The sequence below is a fragment of the Dendrobates tinctorius genome, unplaced genomic scaffold (assembly GCF_039654945.1).
Source record: "Dendrobates tinctorius isolate UK_male_01 unplaced genomic scaffold, ASM3965494v1 ptg000642c, whole genome shotgun sequence".
NCBI classification, from domain to species: Eukaryota; Metazoa; Chordata; class Amphibia; order Anura; family Dendrobatidae; genus Dendrobates; species Dendrobates tinctorius.
In genome coordinates, this window is record NW_027362294.1 from 1 (window position 1) to 27,873 (window position 27,873).

Consider the following 27,873-nt stretch of genomic DNA (forward strand, 5'->3'; position numbering starts at 1 on the left):
ATTATCTGCTGAGTGGAGAGGTAAACTCCTCTATATTATCATTATCTGCTGAGTGGAGAGGTAATCTCCTCTATATTATCACTATCTGCTGAGCGGAGAGTGGAGAGTCAGGGCGGAGCCCGCCCACTGCACCTGCATCTCATTAGCATATCATTTCCATTATGGAGGTTGCTAAAACGAGAAACTGATTTCTGCAGTAAAATAAAGAATCAGCGATAAAATACTGATGGCGGCTTCTCTCTCCCACTGTCTGTCCATACAGGATTACATCATAGTGAGGAAACCGTCCGACGACCGTGAGACTCCCATCATCTACCACCACGAGCCTGGACGACGGAGACCCACCGCAATCCCTCCCCCGCACTCTCCATCCCCTGAGGAGAAGATCCTACAACTCACCACCAAGATCACTGAGCTGCTGACCGGAGAGGTGACTGCTGGGAGATTATACAGTGTACACTGGAGGATTCTGGGTGATGAGAGGAGACTGCTGGGAGATTATACAGTATACACTGGAGGATTCTGGGTGATGAGAGGAGACTGCTGGGAGATTATACAGTGTACACTGGAGGATTCTGGGTGATGAGAGGAGACTGCTGGGAGATTATACAGTATACACTGGAGGATTCTGGGTGATGAGAGGAGACTGCTGGGAGATTATACAGTGTACACTGGAGGATTCTGGGTGATGAGTGGAGACTGCTGGGAGATTATACAGTATACACTGGAGGATTCTGGGTGATGAGTGGAGACTGCTGGGAGATTATACAGTGTACACTGGAGGATTCTGGGTGATGAGAGGAGACTGCTGGGAGATTATACAGTATACACTGGAGGATTCTGGGTGATGAGAGGAGACTGCTGGGAGATTATACAGTGTACACTGGGGGATTCTGGATGATGAGAGGAGACTGCTGGGAGATTATACAGTATACACTGGAGGATTCTGGATGATGAGAGGAGACTGCTGGGAGATTATACAGTGTACACTGGAGGATTCTGGGTGATGAGAGGAGACTGCTGGGAGATTATACAGTGTACACTGGAGGATTCTGGGTGATGAGAGGAGACTGGTGGGAGATTATACAGTATACACTGGAGGATTTTGGGGGATGAGAGGAGACTACTGGGAGATTATACAGTATACACTGGAGGATTCTGGGTGATGAGAGGAGACTGCTGGGAGATTATACAGTATACACTGGAGGATTCTGGATGATGAGAGGAGACTGCTGGGAGATTATACAGTATACACTGGAGGATTCTGGATGATGAGAGGATACTGCTGGGAGATTATACAGTGTACACTGGAGGATTCTGGATGATGAGAGGAGACTGGTGGGAGATTATACAGTATACACTGGAGGATTTTGGGGGATGAGAGGAGACTACTGGGAGATTATACAGTATACACTGGAGGATTCTGGGTGATGAGAGTAGACTGCTGGGAGATTATACAGTATACACTGGGGGATTCTGGATGATGAGAGGAGACTGGTGGGAGATTATACAGTGTACACTGGAGGATTTTGGGGGATGAGAGGAGACTGGTGGGAGATTATACAGTATACACTGGAGGATTCTGGGTGATGAGAGTAGACTGCTGGGAGATTATACAGTATACACTGGGGGATTCTGGATGATGAGAGGAGACTGGTGGGAGATTATACAGTGTACACTGGAGGATTCTGGGTGATGAGAGTAGACTGCTGGGATATTATACAGTATACACTGGAGGATTCTGGATGATGAGAGGAGACTGGTGGGAGATTATACAGTGTACACTGGAGGATTTTGGGGGATGAGAGGAGACTGCTGGGAGATTATACAGTATACACTGGGGGATTCTGGATGATGAGAGGAGACTGGTGGGAGATTATACAGTGTACACTGGAGGATTCTGGGTGATGAGAGTAGACTGCTGGGAGATTATACAGTATACACTGGGGGATTCTGGATGATGAGAGGAGACTGGTGGGAGATTATACAGTGTACACTGGAGGATTTTGGGGGATGAGAGGAGACTGGTGGGAGATTATACAGTATACACTGGAGGATTCTGGGTGATGAGAGTAGACTGCTGGGAGATTATACAGTATACACTGGGGGATTCTGGATGATGAGAGGAGACTGGTGGGAGATTATACAGTGTACACTGGAGGATTCTGGATGATGAGAGGAGACTGGTGGGAGATTATACAGTATACACTGGAGGATTTTGGGGGATGAGAGGAGACTACTGGGAGATTATACAGTATACACTGGAGGATTCTGGGTGATGAGAGTAGACTGCTGGGAGATTATACAGTATACACTGGGGGATTCTGGATGATGAGAGGAGACTGGTGGGAGATTATACAGTGTACACTGGAGGATTTTGGGGGATGAGAGGAGACTGGTGGGAGATTATACAGTATACACTGGAGGATTCTGGGTGATGAGAGTAGACTGCTGGGAGATTATACAGTATACACTGGGGGATTCTGGATGATGAGAGGAGACTGGTGGGAGATTATACAGTGTACACTGGAGGATTCTGGGTGATGAGAGTAGACTGCTGGGAGATTATACAGTATACACTGGGGGATTCTGGATGATGAGAGGAGACTGGTGGGAGATTATACAGTGTACACTGGAGGATTTGGGGGGATGAGAGGAGACTGGTGGGAGATTATACAGTATACACTGGAGGATTCTGGGTGATGAGAGTAGACTGCTGGGAGATTATACAGTATACACTGGGGGATTCTGGATGATGAGAGGAGACTGGTGGGAGATTATACAGTATACACTGGAGGATTCTGGGTGATGATAGTAGACTGCTGGGAGATTATACAGTATACACTGGGGGATTTTGGGGGATGAGAGGAGACTGCTGGGAGATGATACAGTATACACTGGAGGATTCTGGGTGATGAGAGGAGACTGCTGGGAGATTATACAGTATACACTGGAGGATTTTGGGAGATGAGAGGAGACTACTGGGAGATGATACAGTATACACTGGAGGATTTTGGGGGATGAGAGGAGACTGCTGGGAGATGATACAGTATACACTGGAGGATTCTGGATGATGAGAGGAGACTGCTGGGAGATGATACAGTATACACTGGAGGATTCTGGGTGATGAGAGGAGACTGCTGGGAGATGATACAGTATACACTGGAGGATTCTGGGTGATGAGAGGAGACTGCTGGGAGATTATACAGTATACACTGGAGGATTTTGGGGGATGAGAGGAGACTACTGGGAGATTATACAGTATACACTGGAGGATTCTGGGTGATGAGAGTAGACTGCTGGGAGATTATACAGTATACACTGGAGGATTCTGGGTGATGAGAGGAGACTGGTGGGAGATTATACAGTATACACTGGAGGATTCTGGATGATGAGAGTAGACTGCTGGGAGATTATACAGTATACACTGGAGGATTCTGGATGATGAGAGGAGACTGGTGGGAGATTATACAGTATACACTGGAGGATTCTGGATGATGAGAGGAGACTGCTGGGAGATTATACAGTATACACTGGAGGATTTTGGGGGATGAGAGGAGACTGCTGGGAGATGATACAGTATACACTGGAGGATTCTGGATGATGAGAGGAGACTGCTGGGAGATGATACAGTATACACTGGAGGATTCTGGGTGATGAGAGGAGACTGGTGGGAGATTATACAGTATACACTGGAGGATTCTGGGTGATGAGAGGAGACTGCTGGGAGATGATACAGTGTACACTGGAGGATTCTGGGTGATGAGAGGAGACTGCTGGGATATTATACAGTATACACTGGAGGATTCTGGGTGATGAGAGGAGACTGCTGGGAGATTATACAGTATACACTGGGGGATTCTGGGTGATGAGAGGAGACTGCTGGGAGATTATACAGTGTACACTGGAGGATTCTGGATGATGAGAGGAGACTGCTGGGAGATTATACAGTATACACTGGAGGATTTTGGGGGATGAGAGGAGACTGCTGGGAGATGATACAGTATACACTGGAGGATTCTGGATGATGAGAGGAGACTGCTGGGAGATGATACAGTATACACTGGAGGATTCTGGGTGATGAGAGGAGACTGCTGGGAGATGATACAGTATACACTGGAGGATTCTGGGTGATGAGAGGAGACTGCTGGGAGATTATACAGTATACACTGGAGGATTCTGGGTGATGAGAGGAGACTGCTGGGAGATTATACAGTGTACACTGGAGGATTCTGGATGATGAGAGGAGACTGCTGGGAGATTATACAGTATACACTGGAGGATTTTGGGGGATGAGAGGAGACTGCTGGGAGATGATACAGTATACACTGGAGGATTCTGGATGATGAGAGGAGACTGCTGGGAGATGATACAGTATACACTGGAGGATTCTGGGTGATGAGAGGAGACTGCTGGGAGATGATACAGTATACACTGGAGGATTCTGGGTGATGAGAGGAGACTGCTGGGAGATTATACAGTATACACTGGAGGATTTTGGGGGATGAGAGGAGACTACTGGGAGATTATACAGTATACACTGGAGGATTCTGGGTGATGAGAGTAGACTGCTGGGAGATTATACAGTATACACTGGAGGATTCTGGATGATGAGAGGAGACTGCTGGGAGATTATACATTATACACTGGAGGATTCTGGGTGATGAGAGGAGACTGCTGGGAGATTATACAGTATACACTGGAGGATTCTGGGTGATGAGAGGAGACTGCTGGGAGATTATACAGTGTACACTGGGGGATTCTGGATGATGAGAGGAGACTGCTGGGAGATTATACAGTATACACTGGAGGATTCTGGGTGATGAGAGGAGACTGCTGGGAGATTATACAGTGTACACTGGGGGATTCTGGATGATGAGAGGAGACTGCTGGGAGATTATACAGTATACACTGGGGGATTCTGGGTGATGAGAGGAGACTGCTGGGAGATTATACAGTGTACACTGGGGGATTCTGGATGATGAGAGGAGACTGCTGGGAGATTATACAGTATACACTGGAGGATTCTGGATGATGAGAGGAGACTTCTGGGAGATTATACAGTGTACACTGGGGGATTCTGGATGATGAGAGGAGACTGCTGGGAGATTATACAGTATACACTGGAGGATTCTGGATGATGAGAGGAGACTGCTGGGAGATTATACAGTATACACTGGGGGATTCTGGGTGATGAGAGGAGACTGCTGGGAGATTATACAGTATACACTGGAGGATTCTGGGTGATGAGAGGAGACTGCTGGGAGATTATACAGTATACACTGGAGGATTCTGGATGATGAGAGGAGACTGCTGGGAGATGATACAGTATACACTGGAGGATTCTGGATGTTGAGAGGAGACTGCTGGGAGATGATACAGTATACACTGGAGGATTCTGGATGTTGAGAGGAGACTGCTGGGAGATGATACAGTATACACTGGAGGATTTTGGGTGATGAGAGGAGACTGCTGGGAGATTATACAGTATACACTGGAGGATTCTGGGTGATGAGAGGAGACTGCTGGGAGATTATACAGTATACACTGGAGGATTTTGGGGGATGAGAGGAGACTGCTGGGAGATTATACAGTATACACTGGAGGATTTTGGGTGATGAGAGGAGACTGCTGGGAGATTATACAGTATACACTGGAGGATTTTGGGGGATGAGAGGAGACTGCTGGGAGATTATACAGTATACACTGGAGGATTCTGGATGATGAGAGGAGACTGCTGGGAGATGATACAGTATACACTGGAGGATTTTGGGGGTTGAGAGGAGACTGCTGGGAGATTATACAGTATACACTGGAGGATTCTGGATGATGAGAGGAGACTGCTGGGAGATTATACAGTATACACTGGAGGATTTTGGGGGATGAGAGGAGACTGCTGGGAGATTATACAGTATACACTGGAGGATTCTGGATGATGAGAGGAGACTGCTGGGAGATGATACAGTATACACTGGAGGATTTTGGGTGATGAGAGGAGACTGCTGGGAGATTATACAGTATACACTGGAGGATTCTGGGTGATGAGAGGAGACTGCTGGGAGATTATACAGTATACACTGGAGGATTTTGGATGTTGAGAGGAGACTGCTGGGAGATGATACAGTATACACTGGAGGATTTTGGGTGATGAGAGGAGACTGCTGGGAGATTATACAGTATACACTGGAGGATTCTGGATGATGAGAGGAGACTGCTGGGAGATGATACAGTATACACTGGAGGATTCTGGGTGATGAGAGGAGACTGCTGGGAGATTATACAGTGTACACTGGGGGATTCTGGATGATGAGAGGAGACTGCTGGGAGATTATACAGTATACACTGGAGGATTTTGGGGGATGAGAGGAGACTGCTGGGAGATTATACAGTATACACTGGAGGATTCTGGGTGATGAGAGGAGACTGCTGGGAGATTATACAGTATACACTGGAGGATTCTGGATGATGAGAGGAGACTGCTGGGAGATTATACAGTATACACTGGAGGATTTTGGGGGATGAGAGGAGACTGCTGGGAGATTATACAGTATACACTGGAGGATTCTGGGTGATGAGAGGAGACTGCTGGGAGATTATACAGTATACACTGGAGGATTCTGGGTGATGAGAGGAGACTGCTGGGAGATTATACAGTATACACTGGAGGATTCTGGGTGATGAGAGGAGACTGCTGGGAGATTATACAGTATACACTGGAGGATTCTGGGTGATGAGAGGAGACTGCTGGGAGATTATACAGTATACACTGGAGGATTCTGGGTGATGAGAGGAGACTGCTGGGAGATTATACAGTATACACTGGAGGATTCTGGGTGATGAGAGGAGACTGCTGGGAGATTATACAGTATACACTGGAGGATTCTGGGTGATGAGAGGAGACTGCTGGGAGATTATACAGTATACACTGGAGGATTCTGGGTGATGAGAGGAGACTACTGGGAGATTATACAGTATACACTGGAGGATTTTGGGGGATGAGAGGAGACTGCTGGGAGATTATACAGTATACACTGGAGGATTCTGGGTGATGAGAGGAGACTGCTGGGAGATTATACAGTATACACTGGAGGATTCTGGGTGATGAGAGGAGACTGGTGGGAGATTATACAGTGTACACTGGAGGATTTTGGGGGATGAGAGGAGACTACTGGGAGATTATACAGTATACACTGGAGGATTCTGGATGATGAGAGGAGACTGCTGGGAGATTATACAGTGTACACTGGAGGATTTTGGGGGATGAGAGGAGACTACTGGGAGATTATACAGTATACACTGGAGGATTCTGGGTGATGAGAGGAGACTGCTGGGAAATTATACAGTATACACTGGAGGATTCTGGGTGATGAGAGGAGACTGCTGGGAGATTATACAGCAGTGGTCCCCAACCTTTTTTGCACCAGGGACCGGTTTCAAGCAAGACCATTCTTCCATGGCCCGGCAGGGCGGGGATGGAGGTGTGGCAGGGGCGGGGCTTTGGTCATAAGGGGGCGGGACTATGGACACGGTTGTAGTGTAGCAGTGCATACTTATAATTAAATAACATTTATAATGTGACTCAACTCACCATAGGTTTTGAATGAGTGCTCCATCACCCCCTTCTCCCCATCATTGCCTTCACCCCATCACTCCCCTCTCCCCATCATTGCCTTCACCCCATCACTCCCTTCTCCCCATCATTGTCTTCAGCCCATCACTCCCTTCTCTCCATCATTGCCTTCACCCCATCACTCCCCTCTCCCCATCATTGCCTTCACCCCATCACTCCCTTCTCTCCATCATTGCCTTCACCCCATCACTCCCCTCTCCCCATCATTGCCTTCACCCCATCACTCCCCTCTCCCCATCATTACCTTCACCCCATCACTCCCTTCTCCCCATCACTGCCTTCACCCCATCACTGCTGTCTCCCCATCACTCCCTTCTCCCCATCACTCCCTTCTCCCCATCACTCCCTTCTCCCCATCACTCCCTTCTCCCCATCACTCCCTTCTCCCCATCACTCCCCTCTCCCCATCATTACCTTCACCCCATCACTCCCTTCTCCCCATCATTGTCTTCAGCCCATCACTCCCTTCTCTCCATCATTGTCTTCACCCCATCACTCCCTTCACCCCATCATTGTCTTCACCCCATCACTCCCTTCACCCCATCATTGCCTTCACCCCATCACTCCCCTCTCCCCATCATTGCCTTCACCCCATCACTCCCTTCTCCCCATCATTGCCTTCAGCCCATCACTCCCCTCTCCCCATCATTACCTTCACCCCATCACTCCCTTCTCCCCATCATTGCCTTCTCACTCCCTTCTCCCCATCATTGCCTTCACCCCATCACTCCCTTCTACCCATCATTACCTTCACCCCATCACTCCCTTCTACCCATCATTACCTTCACCCCATCACTCCCTTCTCCCCATCATTGCCTTCACCCCATCACTCCCCTCTCCCCATCATTGCCTTCACCCCATCACTCCCTTCTCCCCATCATTGTCTTCAGCCCATCACTCCCTTCTCCCCATCACTCCCTTCACCCCATCACTCCCTTCTCCCCATCATTGCCTTCACCCCATCACTCCCCTCTCCCCATCATTGCCTTCACCCCATCACTCCCCTCTCCCCATCACTGCTGTCTCTCCATCACTCCCCTCATGTCCTTCTCCTCATGTCCCCATCTCCTCCAGGGCCAGGCTACACAAACACAGACCAACACACACACACACACAGACACCACCTCTCTCCTCTCACCTGCCCGCCGCCCGCGCTTCCTCGCTCTGACACAGCAGCGGCCGCGCTCCTCTCTGTGTCAGTCAGAGACAGGAAGCGCGGGCGGCGGGCAGGAAGCTGGACGCAGTGGACGGGTCCTTGCAGCTCCGCTCCTGCTATTCCCTCCTGCAGGCAGCGGAGCTGCTTGGATCGCTCCCTGCCGCCGCTACACACGCCGCCCCAGCCCCCGCTACGCCACTGACCGCCCCTGGCTCCCCTTGTGTCCGCGGACCGGCAAGGGCACTGCAGCGGCCCGGTGCTGGGCCGCGGACCGGCGGTTGGGGACCCCTGTTATACAGTATACACTGGAGGATTCTGGGTGATGAGAGGAGACTGGTGGGAGATTATACAGTATACACTGGGGGATTCTGGATGATGAGAGGAGACGGCTGGGAGATTATACAGTATACACTGGAGGATTCTGGGTGATGAGAGGAGACTGCTGGGAGATTATACAGTGTACACTGGAGGATTCTGGGTGATGAGAGGAGACTGCTGGGAGATTATACAGTATACACTGGAGGATTTTGGGGGATGAGAGGAGACTGCTGGGAGATTATACAGTATACACTGGAGGATTCTGGGTGATGAGAGGAGACTGCTGGGAGATTATACAGTATACACTGGAGGATTCTGGGTGATGAGAGGAGACTGCTGGGAGATTATACAGTATACACTGGAGGATTCTGGGTGATGAGAGGAGACTGCTGGGAGATTATACAGTATACACTGGAGGATTCTGGGTGATGAGAGGAGACTGCTGGGAGATTATACAGTATACACTGGAGGATTCTGGGTGATGAGAGGAGACTGCTGGGAGATTATACAGTATACACTGGAGGATTCAGGGTGATGAGAGGAGACTGCTGGGAGATTATACAGTATACACTGGAGGATTCTGGATGATGAGAGGAGACTGCTTGGAGATTATACAGTGTACACTGGGGGATTCTGGGTGATGAGAGGAGACTGCTGGGAGATTATACAGTGTACACTGGAGGATTCTGGGTGATGAAAGGAGACTGCTGGGAGATTATACAGTATACACTGGAGGATTCTGGGTGATGAGAGGAGACTGCTGAGAGATTACACCGTGTACACTGGAGGATTCTGGGTGATGAGAGGAGACTGTTGGGAGATTATACAGTGTACACTGGGGGATTCTGGGTGATGTGAGGAGACTGCTGGGAGATTATACAGTATACACTGGAGGATTCTGGGTGATGAGAGGAGACTGTTGGGAGATTATACAGTATACACTGGAGGATTCTGGGTGATGAGAGGAGACTGTTGGGAGATTATACAGTATACACTGGAGGATTCTGGGTGATGAGAGGAGACTGTTGGGAGATTATACAGTATACACTGGAGGATTCTGGGTGATGAGAGGAGACTGCTGGGAGATTATACAGTATACTCTGGAGGATTCTGGGTGATGAGAGGAGACTGCTGGGAGATTATACAGTATACACTGAAGGATTCTGGGTGATGAGTGGAGACTGCTGGGAGATTATACAGTATACACTGGAGGATTCTGGGTGATGAGAGGAGACTGTTGGGAGATTATACAGTATACACTGGAGGATTCTGGGTGATGAGAGGAGACTGCTGGGAGATTATACAGTATACACTGGAGGATTCTGGGTGATGAGAGGAGACTGCTGGGAGATTATACAGTATACTCTGGAGGATTCTGGGTGATGAGAGGAGACTGCTGGGAGATTATACAGTATACACTGAAGGATTCTGGGTGATGAGAGGAGACTGCTGGGAGATTATACAGTATACACTGGAGGATTCTGGGTGATGAGAGGAGACTGCTGGGAGATTACACCGTGTACACTGGAGGATTCTGGGTGATGAGAGGAGACTGTTGGGAGATTATACAGTGTACACTGGGGGATTCTGGGTGATGTGAGGAGACTGCTGGGAGATTATACAGTATACACTGGAGGATTCTGGGTGATGAGAGGAGACTGCTGGGAGATTACACAGTGTACACTGGAGGATTCTGGGTGATGTCTCTCTCTTTGGTTGTCAGGTTCCTCTCCGGTGTCAGGACGTCGCTCTCTATTTCTCCGTGGAGGAGTGGGATTATGTAGAAGGACACCGGGATCTGTACTCGGACGTTGTGGTGGAGAAGCTCCGGGTTCGTCCAGGTGAGTAGAGACGTGTGTATTGTACATTCTCACTGCGGGCTCTGGTGCTCTGGGGTCTTGTCTTGCCCGGTCATGTAGAAGCTCCCGGTTTCGGCTCTTACATCTGGTTCTGGTCCTACCTCTGCGGCGTGTCGGACGTGTCATTGTCGGGGTCGCCCGTCTCTACATGGCAGTGTGTGCCCTTATCTGATCTCCGCGGCCTCGATCCTTTCATCGCACACAGACAAGTGACCTTTATCAGCAGAGTAACTTGTATCTCTCCCTGATGGATCCTCTGCTTCTGGCTTCTTCAGGGACATGAAGCCTGGACCTCTGGATCTCTAGTCAGGTGTCTCTCCTTTTCATCCTCCTCATGCATCAAGAAATCGTTACAATAAAGTATCACTCCCCATACTACTATTGAAGCATATACCATGGTATGTAAAACTTTGGACACCCCTGGTCAAAATTGCTGTTGTGGACAGTTAAACAAGTTGCAGATGAAATGAGCTCTACAAGGACTACAGTTAGAGGTGAAACCTTACCTATGTATGTTAGGCAAAACAAATATATACAGTACAGACCAAAAGTTTGGACACACCTTCTCATTCAAAGAGTTTTCTTTATTTTCATGACTATGAAAATTGTAGATTCGCTCTGAAGGCATCAAAACTATGAATTACCACATGTGGAATTATATAATTAATAAAAAAGTGTGAAACAACTGAGAATATGTCTTATATTCTAGGTTCTTCACAGTAGCCACCTTTTGCTTTGATTACTGCTTTGCACACTCTTGGCATTCTCTTAATGAAATTCAAGAGGTAGTCACCGGAAATGGTCTTCCAACAGTCTTGAAGGAGTTCCCAGAGATGCTTAGCACTTGTTGGCCCTTTTCCCTTTACTCTGCGGTCCAGCTCACCCCAAACCATCTTGATTGGGTTCAGGTCTGGTGACTGTGGAGGCCAGGTCATCTGGCGTAGCACCCCATCACTCCTTCTTGGTCAGATAGCCCTTACACAGCCTGGAGGTGTGTTTGAGGTCATTGTCCTGTTGAAAAATAAATGATGGTTCAACTAAACGCAAACCGGATGGAATAGCATGCCGCTGCAAGATGCTGTGGTAGCCATGCTGGTTCAGTATGCCTTCAGTTTTGAATAAATCCCCAACAGTGTCACCAGCAAAGCACCCCCACACCATCACACCTCCTCCTCCATGCTTCACGGTGGGAACCAGGCATGTAGAGTCCATCCGTTCACCTTTTCTGCGTCGCACAAAGACACGGTGGTTGGAACCAGAGATCTCAAATTTGGACTCATCAGACCAAAGCACAGATTTCCACTGGTCTAATGTCCATTCCTTGTGTTCTTTAGCCCAAACAAGTCTCTTCTGCTTGTTGCCTGTCCTTAGCAGTGGTTTCCTAGCAGCTATTTTGCCATGAAGGCCTGCTGCACAAAGTCTCCTCTTAACAGTTGTTGTAGAGATGTGTCTGCTGCTAGAACTCTGTGTGGCATTGACCTGGTCTCTAATTTGAGCTGCTGTTAACCTGCGATTTCTGAGGCTGGTGACTTGGATGAACTTATCCTCCGCAGCAGAGGCAACTCTTGGTCTTCCTTTCCTGGGGCGGTCCTCATGTGAGCCAGTTTCGTTGTAGCGCTTGATGGTTTTTGCCACTGCACTTGGTTACACTTTCAAAGTTTACCCAATTTTTCGGACTGACTGACCTTCATTTTTTAAAGTAATGATGGCCACTCGTTTTTCTTTACTCAGCTGCTTTTTTCTTGCCATAATACAAATTCTAACAGTCTATTCAGTAGGACTATCAGCTGTGTATCCACCAGACTTCTGCACAACACAACTGATGGTCCCAACCCCATTTATAAGGCAAGAAATCCCACTTATTAAACCTGACAGGGCACACCTGTGAAGTGAAAACCATTCCCGGTGACTACCTCTTGAAGCTCATCAAGAGAATGCCAAGAGTATGCAAAGCAGTAATCAAAGCAAAAGGTGTCTACTCCAAAGAACCTAGAATATAAGACATATTTTCAGTTGTTTCACACTTTTTTGTTAATTCTATAATTCCACATGTGTTAATTCATAGTTTTGATGTCTTCAGAGTGAATCTACAATTTTCATAGTCATGAATATAAAGAAAACTCTTTGAATGAGAAGGTGTGTCCAAACTTTTGGTCTGTACTGTATATTTTTCATATTTTACCTTTAAACATTGGAAAATGGGCTGATGTAAAAGTTTGGGCACCCTGTATGGTTAGTACCTAGTATCACCCCCCTTTTGAAAGTATCACAGCTTGTAAACACTTTTGTAACCGGCTAAAAGAGTCTTTCAATCCTTGTATTTGGGATTTTCATTGATTCTTCCAGTTCTGTGAGATTCCCGGGTCATCTTGCATCCTTTATTTTGAGGTCTAGACACAGATTATCAATAATGTTCAGATCAGGGACTGTGAGGGCCATTGTAAAACCTTCAGCTTGCGCCTTGTGAAGTCGTCTATTGTAGATTTTGTCGTGTGTTTAGGATCATTATTCATTTGTAGAAGCCGTCCTCTTCCTCTTTTCACCTTCATCTTTTTTACAGATATTGTTAGGTGTGCATCAATAATTTGTTGAAATTTCATTGAATTTGTTCTTCCCTCTACCTGTAAAATCTTCCCTGTGGCATTGGCTGCAACACATCCTCAATGCATGATTGATCCACCCATGTTTAATGGTTGGCGAGACGTTCTTTTCCTGAAATTCGTGGCCCTTTTCACTCCATATATGCCTTTGATCATTATGGTTCTATTTTAATCTCCACAGGACTTGTTTCCAGAATCCATCAGTTTTGTTTAGATGTTTTTGCATGTTTCTGACACTGAATTTTATGGGGAGGACACAGGAGAGGTTTTCTGCCTATGACTCTTCCATGAAAACCATATTTGTGCAGGTGTCTGAGAAGTATAACAATGTACGAAGCTCCAGAGTCTTTTAAATTTTTCTGAATGTCTATTGCAGTCAATTGGGGGTTCTTTTTTGCCTTTCTCCCAATCCTACAAGCAGCTCTCACTGAAATGTTACTTGGTATTCCAGATCTTATCTTGACCCCCCAGTGTTCCTGTTAGTTGCCATTTCATATGAGGAAAGGGCAACTTGAAAACACTCTGCTGTCTTTTTATAGCCATCTCTTGCTTTGTGGGCCTCCACCATTTTCATTAACCGAGCGCTAAGCAACTTCTTAGAAGAACCCATGGCGGCTGTTTTTTGGCACACTGTTAGAGGAGGCTGAGTTTTTATTAAGCTGGAAAATTTCCATCTCTTCGCCTTTCCCGAACGTTGATGGTGAACAAGCCATAACCTAAAAGGCTAAGGTCTGAAACCTTGGTCAAAGTTATCTGAGCAGGTGCCCAAATGTTTGGCCCCCTCATCCTCATCCTAGTTGTCATGGTCCCTTCATCCCCATCCTGTTGTACATGTTCGCCTCATCCCCATCCTGGTATACATGGTTCCCTCATCTCTATCATGGTGTACATGGTCCCCCTCATCTGCAACCTGGTATACATGACCCCCTCATCCTCCTCGTGGTGTACATGGTCCACTCATCTGCATCCTGATATACATGGTCCCCTCATCCACATCCTGGTATACAGGGTCCCCTCATCCCCATCCTGGTATAAATGGTCCCCTCATCCCCTTCCTGGTATACATGGACCCCTCATCCCCATCCTGGTATATGTGGCCCCCTCATCCCCATCCTGGTGTACATGGTCCCCTCATCCCCATCCTGGTATACATGGCCCCCTCATCCCCATCCTGGTATACATGGCCCCCTCATCCCCATCCTGGTATACATGGCCCCCTCATCCCCATCCTGGTGTATATGGTCCCCTCATCCCCATCCTGGTATAAATGGTCCCCTCATCCTTATCCTGGTATACATGGTCCCCTCATCCCCATCCTGGTATACATGGTCCCCTCATCCCCCTTCCTGGTATACATGGTCCCCTCATCCCCTTCCTGGTATACATGGTCCCCTCATCCCCTTCCTGGTATACATGGTCCCCTCATTCCCTTCCTGGTATACATGGTCCCCTCATCCCCATCCTGGTATAAATGGTCCGCTCATCCCCATCCTGGTATAAATGGTCCGCTCATCCCCATCCTGGTGTATATGGTCCCCTCATCCCCATCCTGGTATACAGGGTCCCCTCATCCCCTTCCTGGTATACATGGCCCCCTCATCCCCATCCTGGTATACATGGTCCCCTCATCCCCATCCTGGTATACATGGCCCCATAACCCTGCACACTTAAAAAAGAAAACAAATTCTGCTCACTTTCCCTCGGCTCCCTCGCAGCACTGCGTCCAGTGCTGTCAGCACCTGATTTCGGTGTGTAAGCAGCACATGAAGTCACTGCCATGCGCTGTCACACACTGAGGTCAGCTGCCAGAATATTCCCTGCTCCCACCACTCGGCGCTGGATTCAGTGCATAGAGGTGGGCGGTATTATGGGCGTGGGGAGCAGTGAAGATGAATTTTCCTTAAAAGAATCCTACCTCCTGTGACCTACTCCTCCGTCGCTCCCACCCACAGCCAATTTAAGGCGCATCCAGACTATAAGACAAACCCACCCACTTTCCTCTCAAATTTTGGAGGCAAAAAGTGCATCTTTTATTCTGAAAAATACCGTGTGTGTGTGTATGTGTGTATGCGTGTGCGTGTGTGTGTATGCGTGTGTGTGTATGTATGTGTGTGTGTGTGTGTGTATGTATGTGTGCATGCGCGCACACACACGCACATTGTATTGTGTATGTTTTTTATTTTTTGTCTAAAATACAACGTAATTGTGTGATCTTTGGAGATAATTTCATCTTTCGGCTTGCTTAACTGTTCACAGTTACAGTAATTTTGACCAGTAGTGCACAAACTTTTACAAGCCACTGTACACCCCTACACCTAAAACATTCACCTTACAGGCAGCTGAGGCTTCAGCTTCTTCATGAAGTCATAGCTGACGATGAGGCGATGGATTTCATGTCCGAACAGCAGTGTAAGGAGGGGGACAGTCATGTCTGTTAGAGGTGACTTGAACGCTGCAGCACGGACTTCTGCGATCCCTCACTACACAGATATCTCTTGAGGAAGGCCATAAATAGGCCGAAACATCGACAATGTTTGTCTGGATTCCTTTGGATTTGCTTTACCTCTGGCACTCAAAAAATGTTATTATGATATACGGCAAAAGTTGACAATTTATTGAGATGCATGTCTGTTAGAGGGTCACCTAGATACTACTCCCATCATCTCATGTAACATTCTCTTGTCCGGCTGTTTCCTACAGATGGCCTCAGTGTAAGGAGGGGGACAGTCATGTCTGTTAGAGGGTCACCTAGATACTACTCCCATCATCTCATGTAACCCTCTCTTGTCCGGCTGTTTCCTACAGATGGCCTCAGTGTAAGGAGGGGGACAGTCATGTCTGTTAGAGGGTCACCTAGATACTACTCCCATCATCTCATGTAACCCTCTCTTGTCTGGCTGTTTCCTACAGATGGCCTCAGTGTAAGGAGGGGGACAGTCATGTCTGTTAGAGGGTCACCTAGATACTACTCCCATCATCTCATGTAACACTCTCTTGTCTGGCTGTTTCCTACAGATGGCCTCAGTGTAAGGAGGGGGACAGTCATGTCTGTTAGAGGGTCACCTAGATACTACTCCCATCATCTCATGTAACCCTCTCTTGTCCGGCTGTTTCCTACAGATGGCCTCAGTGTAAGGAGGGGGACAGTCATGTCAGTTAGAGGGTCACCTAGATACTACTCCCATCATCTCCTGTAACACTCTCTTGTCCGGCTGTTTCCTACAGATGGCCTCAGTTTAAGGAGGGGACAGTCATGTCTGTTAGAGGGTCACCTAGATACTACTCCCATCATCTCATGTAACCCTTTCTTGTCCGGCTGTTTCCTACAGATGGCCTCAGTGTAAGGAGGGGGACAGTCATGTCTGTTAGAGGGTCACCTAGATACTACTCCCATCATCTCATGTAACCCTTTCTTGTCCGGCTGTTTCCTACAGATGGACTCAGTGTAAGGAGGGGACAGTCATGTCTGTTAGAGGGTCACCTAGATACTACTCCCATCATCCCATGTAACCCTCTCTTGTCTGGCTGTTTCCTACAGATGGACTCAGTGTAAGGAGGGGGACAGTCATGTCTGTTAGAGGGTCACCTAGATACTACTCCCATCATCTCATGTAACCCTCTCTTGTCCGGCTGTTTCCTACAGATGGCCTTAGTGTAAGGAGGGGGACAGTCATGTCTGTTAGAGGGTCACCTAGATACTACTCCCATCATCCCATGTAACCCTCTCTTGTCCGGCTGTTTCCTACAGATGGACTCAGTGTAAGGAGGGGGACAGTCATGTCTGTTAGAGGGTCACCTAGATACTACTCCCATCATCCCATGTAACCCTCTCTTGTCTGGCTGTTTCCTACAGATGGACTCCGTATAAGAAATCCCCCGGAGAGACGTCCGGCTCCTCCGTATTCCCAGGACTGTCCGGAGAGTGGCCAGGTAGATGAAGCTGGGCCTCCACCACATCTATATGGGGGGCGCTCAGAGATTTGGGGTCTTCCTGGTGATGTCTGCTGTATTGTACTGAGCTGTTATATATGTGACATCAGGGCGGAGATCTGACTGATATTAAAGTGAAGGATGAAGACGAGCAGATGATGGGCGATCAGCCGTGTGTGAGCGATGTGAAGGAGGAGAGTCCAGGAGATGATACAGCAGGTATGTAACAATGGGGTCACCGGTGTCTTCTGGTGGCGCTGCACCTTACAGATAATGATAGTTCAGTAAATTACACCTCAGATGGGCATTAGCACATGACAGATTACATAGTGTTATTTATTACCAAAATCTAAGCCAGAATGCAGAAAAATGAAGTACACCCCTTGCTGTGTATATATGATAATGGAGGCAGCACAGCGATTACATGACTACTTGTGCCTCTTATGTTGGTGACCTTCCAGATCATTGTGAGAATCTTTCTCCAAGAAGGAGGTGGTGACAATGAGCAGAGTTCTCACCAACATGGGCTGTTAAAGCACAAGTCGTGTCATCTAATTGGTGCGCGGCCTCCATTATCTTTTATATGTTGGAGGAGCATTAATTGCCGAGGAGGCTTGACACCCACAACCCTCGCTGGTGCTGCTTCTATCCTTCAATTTTTATATACGTACAGTGATTGCCAAAAGTGTTGGCACCCTTGAAATTGTTCCACAAAATGAAGTATTTCTCCAAGAAAATAATTCCAATTACACATGCTTTGTTATACACGCTTATTTCCTTTGTGTGTTGTTCTAATGCACACAAAAAAACAGAGGGGGGAAAAAGGCAAATTGGACATCATTTCACACACAACCCCAAAAATGGGCCAGGCAAAATTGTGAGTAAACAACTGTTTCCAGCATGTGATGCTCGTTCACACTCGCCTGTGGCAAGTAACATGTGTGGGTAATATTAGAATCACACTTGAAACCAGATAAAAAGGGGAGAAGTTGACTCAATCTTTGCATTAGGTGTCTGTGAGAGCCACACTAAAAATGGAGAACAGACAGAAGGGAAGAGACAGAGAGACTCGTTGCCAGAGAAAGTAAAAAATAATCCGAAAATATTCTTTAACTACATAAATAGTAAGAAACTAAAAAATGATAGTGTTGGCCCCCTTTATAATAGTCTGGGCGAAATGGTGGATAAGGAGGAGGAAAAAGCCAATATGCTAAATGACTTTATCAACAGTATTTACACAAAAAATTCCCATGACGGATAACATGATCAGGGATAAAAATTCTCCATTAAATGTCACCTGCTTAACCCAGCAGGAAGTACAGTGGCGTCTAAATATCACTAAAGTGGACAAATCCCCGGGCCCGGATGGGATACTCCCCCGAGGACTGCAGGAATTAAGCACAGTCATAGATAGACCATTATTTTTAATCTTTAAAAATTCAATAATAACAGGTTCTGTATCACAGGACTGGCGGATAGCAAATGTGGGATAAAGATTCAAAAAGGGGACAAAAACTGAACTTGGAAATTATAGGCCAGTAAGTTTAACCTCAACTGTGGGTAAAATCCTGGAGGGTTTTCTAAGAGATGCTATACTGGAGTAGCTGATGAAGAAGAACCTCATGACCCAATACCTACATGGGTTTACAAGGGACCATTCCTGTCAGACAAATCTGATAAGCTTTTATGAAGCGGTAAGTTCCGGACTGGACCAAGGGAATGCAGTGGACGTGGTGTACATGGACTTTTCAAAAGCTTTTGATACGGTGCCACACAAAAGGTTGATACATAAAATGAGAACAATGGGGATAGGGGAAAATATGTGTCAGTGGGTTAAGAGCTGGCTCAGGGATAGGAAACAAAGGGTGGTTATTAATGGAGCACAGTCGGCCTGGGTCACGGTTAGCAGTGGGGTACCACAGGGGTCAGTATTGGGTACCGCAAGGGTCATATTGGGTACCACAGGGGTCAGTATTGGGCCCGCTTCTTTTTAACATATTTATTATTGACCTTGTAGGGGGCATAGAGAGTAGAATTTCAATATTTGCAGATGACACTAAACTCTGCAGGGTAGTCAGTACAGCGGAGGACAATTTTATATTACAGGAGGATTTATGTAAACTAGAAGCTTGGGCTGATAAATGACAAATGAGCTTTAATGGGGATAAATGTAAGGTCATGCACTTGGGTAGAAGAAACAAGATGTATAATTATGTGCTTAATTGTAAAACACTGGGCAAAACTGTCACTGAAAAAGACCTGGGTGTATGGGTGGACGAGAAACTCACATTTAGCGGCCAGTGTCAGGCAGCTGCTGCAAAGGGAAATAAAGTAATGGGATGCATTAAAAGAGGCATAGATGCTCATGAGGAGAACATAATTTTACCTCTATATATGTCACTAGTGCGACCACACTTAGAATACTGTGTACAGTTCTGGTCTCCGATGTATAAGAAAGACATAGCTGAACTGGAGCGGGTGCAGAGAAGAGCGACCAAGGTTATTAGGGAACTAGGGGGTCTGCAATACCAAGACAGGTTATTACACTTGGGGTTATTCTTAGGGGTGATCTTATTACAATGTATAAATATATGCAGGGACAGTACAAAGACCTTTCTAATGATCTTTTTACTCTTAGACCTGTGACGGGGAGAAGGGGGCATCCTCTACGTCTGGAGGAAAGAAGGTTTAAGCATACTCAGAGACGCGGATTCTTTACTGTAAGAGCAGTGAGACTATGGAACTCTCTGCCATATGATGTTGTAATGAGTGATTCCCTACTAACATGTAAGAAGGGACTGGACACCTTTCTTGAAAAGTATAATATTACAGGGTATATACACTAGTCTCCTTAATATTGCGTTGATCCGGGGAGCTAGTCTGATTGCCGTATGTGGAGCTTACTGTTTGCCACATGGGGTTTTTTTGCCTTCCTCTGGATCAACATGTTAGGACAAGTTAGGATAGGATATGGGGTGAACTAGATGGACTTACTGTAAAGTCTTCCTTCAACCTTAATAACTATGTTACTATGAGAACTGTCTGAGGACCTGAGAACCAAAACTGTTGTAAAATACTAACAAACTCAGGGTTACAAGTCCATCTCCGGAGATCTTGATGGTCCTTTGTCCAAGGTGCTCAATATAGTTTACACCCCCTTGCACTGTGGCTAATCTCCCTGCATGTGCATGGCAGAGAAACTGATGAAAGGTTGGAATGCAGGATGGTTGATGAGCCCCAATCAAGGTCCAGAGAACTTCAAGCTGTCAGGATACATCAGTGTCAGCGCAAACTATCGTCTACGTGTGAATGAACAATGCTATGGCAGAAGACCAGGGAGGACCCACTGCTGTCACATGAGACATAAAAGAGCTAGACTGAAGTTTGCAAAATGTACGTGAGTAAGCCAAAATCCTTCGGGGAAGCGTCTTATGTACAGATGAGACCAAGATGGAGCTTTTTGGTAAAGCACATCATTCTACTGTTTACCAAAAAACGTAATGAGGCCGACAAAGAAAAGGGCACAGTACCTATAGTCATATATGATGAAGGGTCATATGTTTGGGGTTGTTTTGCTGCCTCTGGCACTGGGGGCCTTGACTGTGTGCAAGGCATCATGAAATCTGCAGAATAACAAAGAACTGTGTGGGAGGCAATGTAGTGCCCAATGTCAGAAAGCTGGGTTTGCACCCTATGTCATGGTTCTTCCAGCAGGACTGTGACCCCAAACATACCGTACTTTTCAGACTATAAGACGAACTGGACCATAAAACGCACCCCAAATTTTCAGAAGAAAAATGGTGAAAAAAATGTATCTGTCATCTGGGGGTCCATCTTACAGTCCTGAATTCAGCTTACCCTGGGGGGATCTGCACTACTGGTGGAGTGGAATCACATGGGTTGTTTGGTGGTCCGACGATGATATGACCCAGACTGGTGCGGCAGGATCGGCGGTGCTCGATGGTGCGGGGGCTCCAATGACATTTTCTGAAAGCCCGGAGCCCCTGCACATCCATTGGTGCGATGGGGTGGTCTCCGGGAAATCCCATCCCAAGGATGGTGCTGCGAGTTCGGCAGTGCTTGGTGGTATGGGGGCTCCGACGACATTTTATGAAAGCCCGGAGCCCCTGCACTTCCATTTCCGTGATGGTGTGGCGTCTGGGAAAATGGAAGCTGGAGGCAGCGCATGCGCAGTTTGAGATCTCGGCAATGACCCTGCTGAACCCGCCGCACCGGGATGGGAGTAAGATCATTGCCCTGCAGCGTCGGACCACAGGAAGAATCGCCCGGCTCCTGCTGCGTCTTATAGTCAGAAACTTGCGGTACTTCAGAAAGCCCCCAGAAAAGGATGGAAACCAAGCGCTGGAGAGTTCTCAAATGGCAGCAATGAGTCCGGATCTAAATCCCATGGATCACCTGTGGAGAGATCCTATAATTGCTGTTGGGAGAAGACGTCTTCACATGCGAGAGACCGGGAGCAGTTTGTGAGACGAGTCGTCCACAATCCCAGGTGAGAGGAGTAAGAAGCCTGTGGATGGATATAGGAAGAGACTGGTTGCAGTTATTTATTCCAAAGGGCATGACCAAATATTAAGCTGAGGGCGCCAACAATTTTGTCCAGACCATTTTTGGGGTTTTGTGTGACATTATGTCCAATTTGCTTTTTTTTTCAGTTTTTTTTTGTGCTGTTCCAATATGCACAAAGGAAATAAACATGTGTATAACAAAACATGTGGAATTGTAATTGGGTGAAATATTTCATTTTCTGGAACATTTTCCAGGGTGTCAACACTTATGGCTATAACTGTATGTACATGTATGACCCGGTCACCGGCCAGTATCTGTATATGTACATGTATGATCCGGTCACCGGCCAGTATCTGTATATGTACATGTGTGATCCGGTCACCGGCCAGTATCTGTATATGTACATGTGTGATCCGGTCACCGGCCAGTATCTGTATATGTACGTGTATGATCCGGTCACCGGCCAGTATCTGTCTATGTACGTGTATGATCCGGTCACCGGCCAGTATCTGTCTATGTACGTGTATGATCCAGACACCGGCCAGTATCTGTGTATGTACATGTGTGATCCGGTCACCGGCCAGTATCTGTATATGTACATGTATGATCCGGTCACCGGCCAGCATCTGTATATGTACATGTATGACCCGGTCACCGGCCAGTATCTGTATATGTACATGTATGATCCGGTCACCGGCCAGTATGTGTATATGTACATGTATGATTCGGACACCGGCCAGTATGTGTATATGTACATGTATGATCCGGTCACCGGCCAGTATCTGTATATGTACATGTATGATCCGGTCACTGGCCAGCATCTGTATACAGTGGGGAAAAAAAGTATTTAGTCAGTCAGCAATAGTGCAAGTTCCACCACTTAAAAAGATGAGAGGCGTCTGTAATTTACATCATAGGTAGACCTCAACTATGGGAGACAAACTGAGAAAAAAAAATCCAGAAAATCACATTGTCTGGTTTTTTTTCATTTTATTTGCATATTATGGTGGAAAATAAGTATTTGGTCAGAAACAAGCAATCAAGATTTCTGGCTCTCACAGACCTGTCACTTCTTCTTTAAGAGTCTCCTCTTTCCTCCACTCATTACCTGTAGTAATGGCACCTGTTTAAACTTGTTATCAGTATAAAAAGACACCTGTGCACACCCTCAAACAGTCTGACTCCAAACTCCACTATGGTGAAGACCAAAGAGCTGTCAAAGGACACCAGAAACAAAATTGTAGCCCTGCACCAGGCTGGGAAGACTGAATCTGCAATAGCCAACCAGCTTGGAGTGAAGAAATCAACTGTGGGAGCAATAATTAGAAAATGGAAGACATACAAGACCACTGATAATCTCCCTCGATCTGGTGCTCCACGCAAAATCCCACCCCGTGGGGTCAGAATGATCACAAGAACGGTGAGCAAAAATCCCAGAACCACGAGGGGGGACCTAGTGAATGAACTGCAGAGAGCTGGGACCAATGTAACAAGGCCTACCATAAGTAACACACTACGCCACCATGGACTCAGATCCTGCAGTGCCAGACGTGTCCCACTGCTTAAGCCTGTACATGTCTGGGCCCGTCTGAAGTTTGCTAGAGAGCATTTGGATGATCCAGAGGAGTTTTGGGAGAATGTCCTATGGTCTGATGAAACCAAACTGGAACTGTTTGGTAGAAACACAACTTGTCGTGTTTGGAGGAAAAAGAATACTGAGTTGCATCCATCAAACACCATACCTACTGTAAAGCATGGTGGTGGAAACATCATGCTTTGGGGCTGTTTCTCTGCAAAGGGGCCAGGACGACTGATCCGGGTACATGAAAGAATGAATGGGGCCATGTATCGTGAGATTTTGAGTGCAAACGTCCTTCCATCAGCAAGGGCATTGAAGATGAAACGTGGCTGGGTCTTTCAACATGACAATGATCCAAAGCACACCGCCAGGGCAACGAAGGAGTGGCTTCGTAAGAAGCATTTCAAGGTCCTGGAGTGGCCTAGCCAGTCTCCAGATCTCAACCCTATAGAAAACCTTTGGAGGGAGTTGAAAGTCCGTGTTGCCAAGCGAAAAGCCAAAAACATCACTGCTCTAGAGGAGATCTGCATGGAGGAATGGGCCAACATACCAACAACAGTGTGTGGCAACCTTGTGAAGACTTACAGAAAACGTTTGACCTCTGTCATTGCCAACAAAGGATATATCACAAAGTATTGAGATGAAATTTTGTTTCTGACCAAATACTTATTTTCCACCATAATATGCAAATAAAATGAAAAAAAAACAGACAATGTGATTTTCTGGATTTTTTTTTTCTCAGTTTGTCTCCCATAGTTGAGGTCTACCTATGATGTAAATTACAGACGCCTCTCATCTTTTTAAGTGGTGGAACGTGCACTATTGCTGACTGACTAAATACTTTTTTTCCCCACTGTATGTACAAGTGTGATCCGGTCACCGGCCAGTATCTGTATATGTACATGTATGATCTGGTCACCGGCCAGTACCTGTATATGTACATGTATGATCCGGTCACCGGCCAGTATCTGTATATGTACATGTATGATCCGGACACCGGCCAGTATCTGTATATGTACATGTATGATCCGGTCACCGGCCAGTATCTGTATATGTACATGTATGATCCGGTCACCGGCCAGTGTCTGTATATGTACATGTATGATCCGGAAACCGGCCAGTATCTGTATATGTACATGTATGATCCGGACACCGGCCAGTATGTGTATATGTACATGTATGATCCAGTCACTGGCCATTATCTGTATATGTACATGTATGATTCGGACACCGGCCTGTATCTGTATATTATCGTGTATATCAGGGCCGGACTGGGACAAAAAAGCAGCCCTGCCACACAAACCTCACCAGCCCACCAGCTATAACACTCCTCACCCCGACCAGTGAATTTTGCTTTACTTTGTCGTCCCCTCTTCACTCTCCTAAAAGGAGATATTCATAGTGCCACATGTGAATGGCGCCACAGTGCGTATGATTGACCACAGCGGCATTTACATGGTGATCTACAGAGCTCCGATTTTAAGGATCATGGGGATCCCAGCAGTCGGATCTTCAGCAATTGGAAAGTTATCCCCTATCCAGAGGAGAGCGGACTAATTTGGGATAATCCATTTAAACACCTTTTCCAATATTTTATTTTTATTTGGCCATAGTAATATTGAAAATACTAAACCAGTATTGACCCTCCCAAATTCCAATGACAACAGGACAGGAGAAGTGGTACTGTGCTGTGCATACAGGGCCGGCTGCAGGTTTTTGCGGGCCCCGGGTGAAAGTCTCAGTGGCCCCTTTTACACGTCCCACAATTCATAATGCAGAGATACAGCAGAGAAATACAGGTATACAATACATTACATGAGTGATAGCTATTGTATATTCTACAATTATTATTAGTATTTCTTTCTATAGCACCATTGGTTCCATGGTGCTGTACATGAGAAGGGGTTACATACAGATTACAGATATCACTTACAGCAATCAAACTAATAATCACAGACTGATACAGAGGGGAGAGAGGACCCTGCCCTTTCGGGCTTACATGCTACAGGATGGTGGGGAAGGAGACAGTAGGTTGGAGAGTTGCAGCGGTTCCAGTGATGGTGAGGCGGTAGCTCCAGTAGTGGTGAGTAGGCAGCGAGGATCACTGCAGGCTGTAGGCTTTCCTGAAGAGGTGGGTTTTCAGGTTCCGTCTGAAGGATCCGAGTGTGGTTCATAGCCGGACGTGTTGGGGCAGGGAATTCCAGAGGATGGGGGCTATTCGGGAGACGTCTTGGAGGCGGTTGGGTGAGGAGCGAATAAGTGTGGAGGAGAGAAGGAGGTCTTGGGAGGACCGGAGATTACGTGAGGGGAGGTATCTGGAGATTAGTTCAGAGATGTGAGGAGGAGACAGGTTGTAGATGGCCTTGTAGGTCAGTATTAGTAATTTGAACTGGATACGCTGAGGGAATGGGAGCCAGTGAAGAGATTTGCAGAGGGGAGAAGCGGAGGAGTAGCAAGGAGAGAGATGAATTAGTCGGGCAGCAGAGTTGAGAATGGACTGAAGAGGTGCAAGGGTGTTAGCAGGGAGGCCACAGAAAAGGATGTTGCAATAGTCGAGGCTGGAGATGATGAGGTCAGTAGGTCATAAATCAGACAGTATAGTCCTGCAAACAGTATTATGGGCACCACATAGTCCTCCATACAGTATAATGAGCCCCATGTATTGCTCCATACAGTATGAGCCCCATGTATTGCTCCATACAGAATAATAAGTCCCATATAATGCTCTATACAGAATAATGATCCCCATATATTGCTCCATTTAGTATAATGAGCCCCATATGATGCTCCATATATAATGGGCCCCATATATTGCTCCATATATAATGAGCCCCATATTATGCTTCAGTATAATGAGCCCCATATTATGCTCCAGTATATAATGGGACCCTATATGATGCTCCAGTATATGATGGGCCCCATATATTGCTCAAAACATTTAAAAAAAAAAACAACCTGAAATCCTCCCCTCTCCTCGCTGGCCGCTGCTCTGCTCCGGGCTCCTCAACGTCGGCGTCTTCCGGCTCTTTGCACTGTGACTGTTCAGACAGAGGGAGCACAGAAGTGACGTCACTGCACCCTCTGACCTGAAACATCACAATCAGAAGACGCCGCAGTGGAGGTGCAGGAAGAGTTAAGTATCGCAAGTGCCAGGGCCCTGAGCAAGCGGGGGAGGGGTGGACTCTTTATTAGCCCATGTGGCAACAGTTCAGTTCCACAGCAGAGAAAGGTTATGTTATGGATGTGAAACGTTACCACATGGGCTAATAAAGAGTCCGACACTTTTTTCACAACTTATCGGAGTGATTAATATATATGTTTATATATAATAATAATAATAATTTTTATTTATATAGCGCCAACATATTCCGCAGCACTTTACAATTAAGCGGGGACATGTACAGACAATAAATTCAATACAAGTTAAGACAATTCAAACAGTGACATTAGGAGTGAGGTCCCTGCTCGCAAGCTTACAATCTACAAGGAAATGGGGGGACACAGTAGGTGAGAAATGCTTGTTAATTCAGGTCTGGCAATTATAATAGGGATTTTCATATAAAGCTGCATGAATGAATATATGGAGAAGTGCGGCCGGTTGGTAATAAAGAGAGGCAAGGTAGTCAGGACCGATGGAGTGGAAGTACCAGCAGCGCACATAGCAGATGTACAGACATGCTACAAGTACCTCAGCATCCCACAGGGATACGGGAACCATAATGAGGAGGCGGGAAAGAAGCAACATCTAAATACCATCAAAGGGTAAGACAGGTCCTGAAGAGCCAGCTCAATGGGAAGAATAAAATCCGCGCCATCAATACATATGCCCTGCCAGTTATCAGATACCCTGCTGGCATGGTGTGCTGGCCAAAAGAAGAGATGGAAGCTGCAGGTGTGAAGACACGAAAGCTCCTCACAATGCATGAGGTCTCCACCCTAAGTCTAGCATCCAAAGATTGTATACCAACAGAAAGGAGGGTGGTCGAGGCTTGATAAGTGTCCAAGCCACCATCACGGATGAAACAAGGTGTATCCAGGAATACATCAGAAGAATGGCTCCAGAAGGTGAGTTGCTGAGAGAAAGCCTATGGCAGCAACAACAGATCTGGAAGGAAGAGCAGGAACATGAAGCGCCATGGCAAGACAAGCCGCTGCATGGGATGTACCATCGACAGATAATGGAGGTAGCTGACACAGAGAAATCCCACCAATGGCTGGAGAAAGCTGGACTCCGAGACAGCACAGAGGCACTAATCATAGCGGCACAAGAGCAA

General features: G+C 46.8%; 1 protein-coding gene across 1 annotated transcript in view; it reads left to right on the forward strand.

Moving 5' to 3' along the window:
- Positions 1-211: 211 nt before the first annotated feature.
- Positions 212-27,873, forward strand: part of LOC141079254 (uncharacterized) — a 67,755-nt gene continuing 40,093 nt past the window's right edge. The window contains exons 1-4 of the mRNA XM_073565296.1: positions 212-430; positions 10,828-10,945; positions 17,417-17,493; positions 17,604-17,712. Coding sequence (XP_073421397.1) covers positions 227-430; positions 10,828-10,945; positions 17,417-17,493; positions 17,604-17,712 — 508 coding nt within the window. The 5' untranslated portion in view covers positions 212-226. The remainder of the gene's footprint in view (positions 431-10,827; positions 10,946-17,416; positions 17,494-17,603; positions 17,713-27,873) is intronic.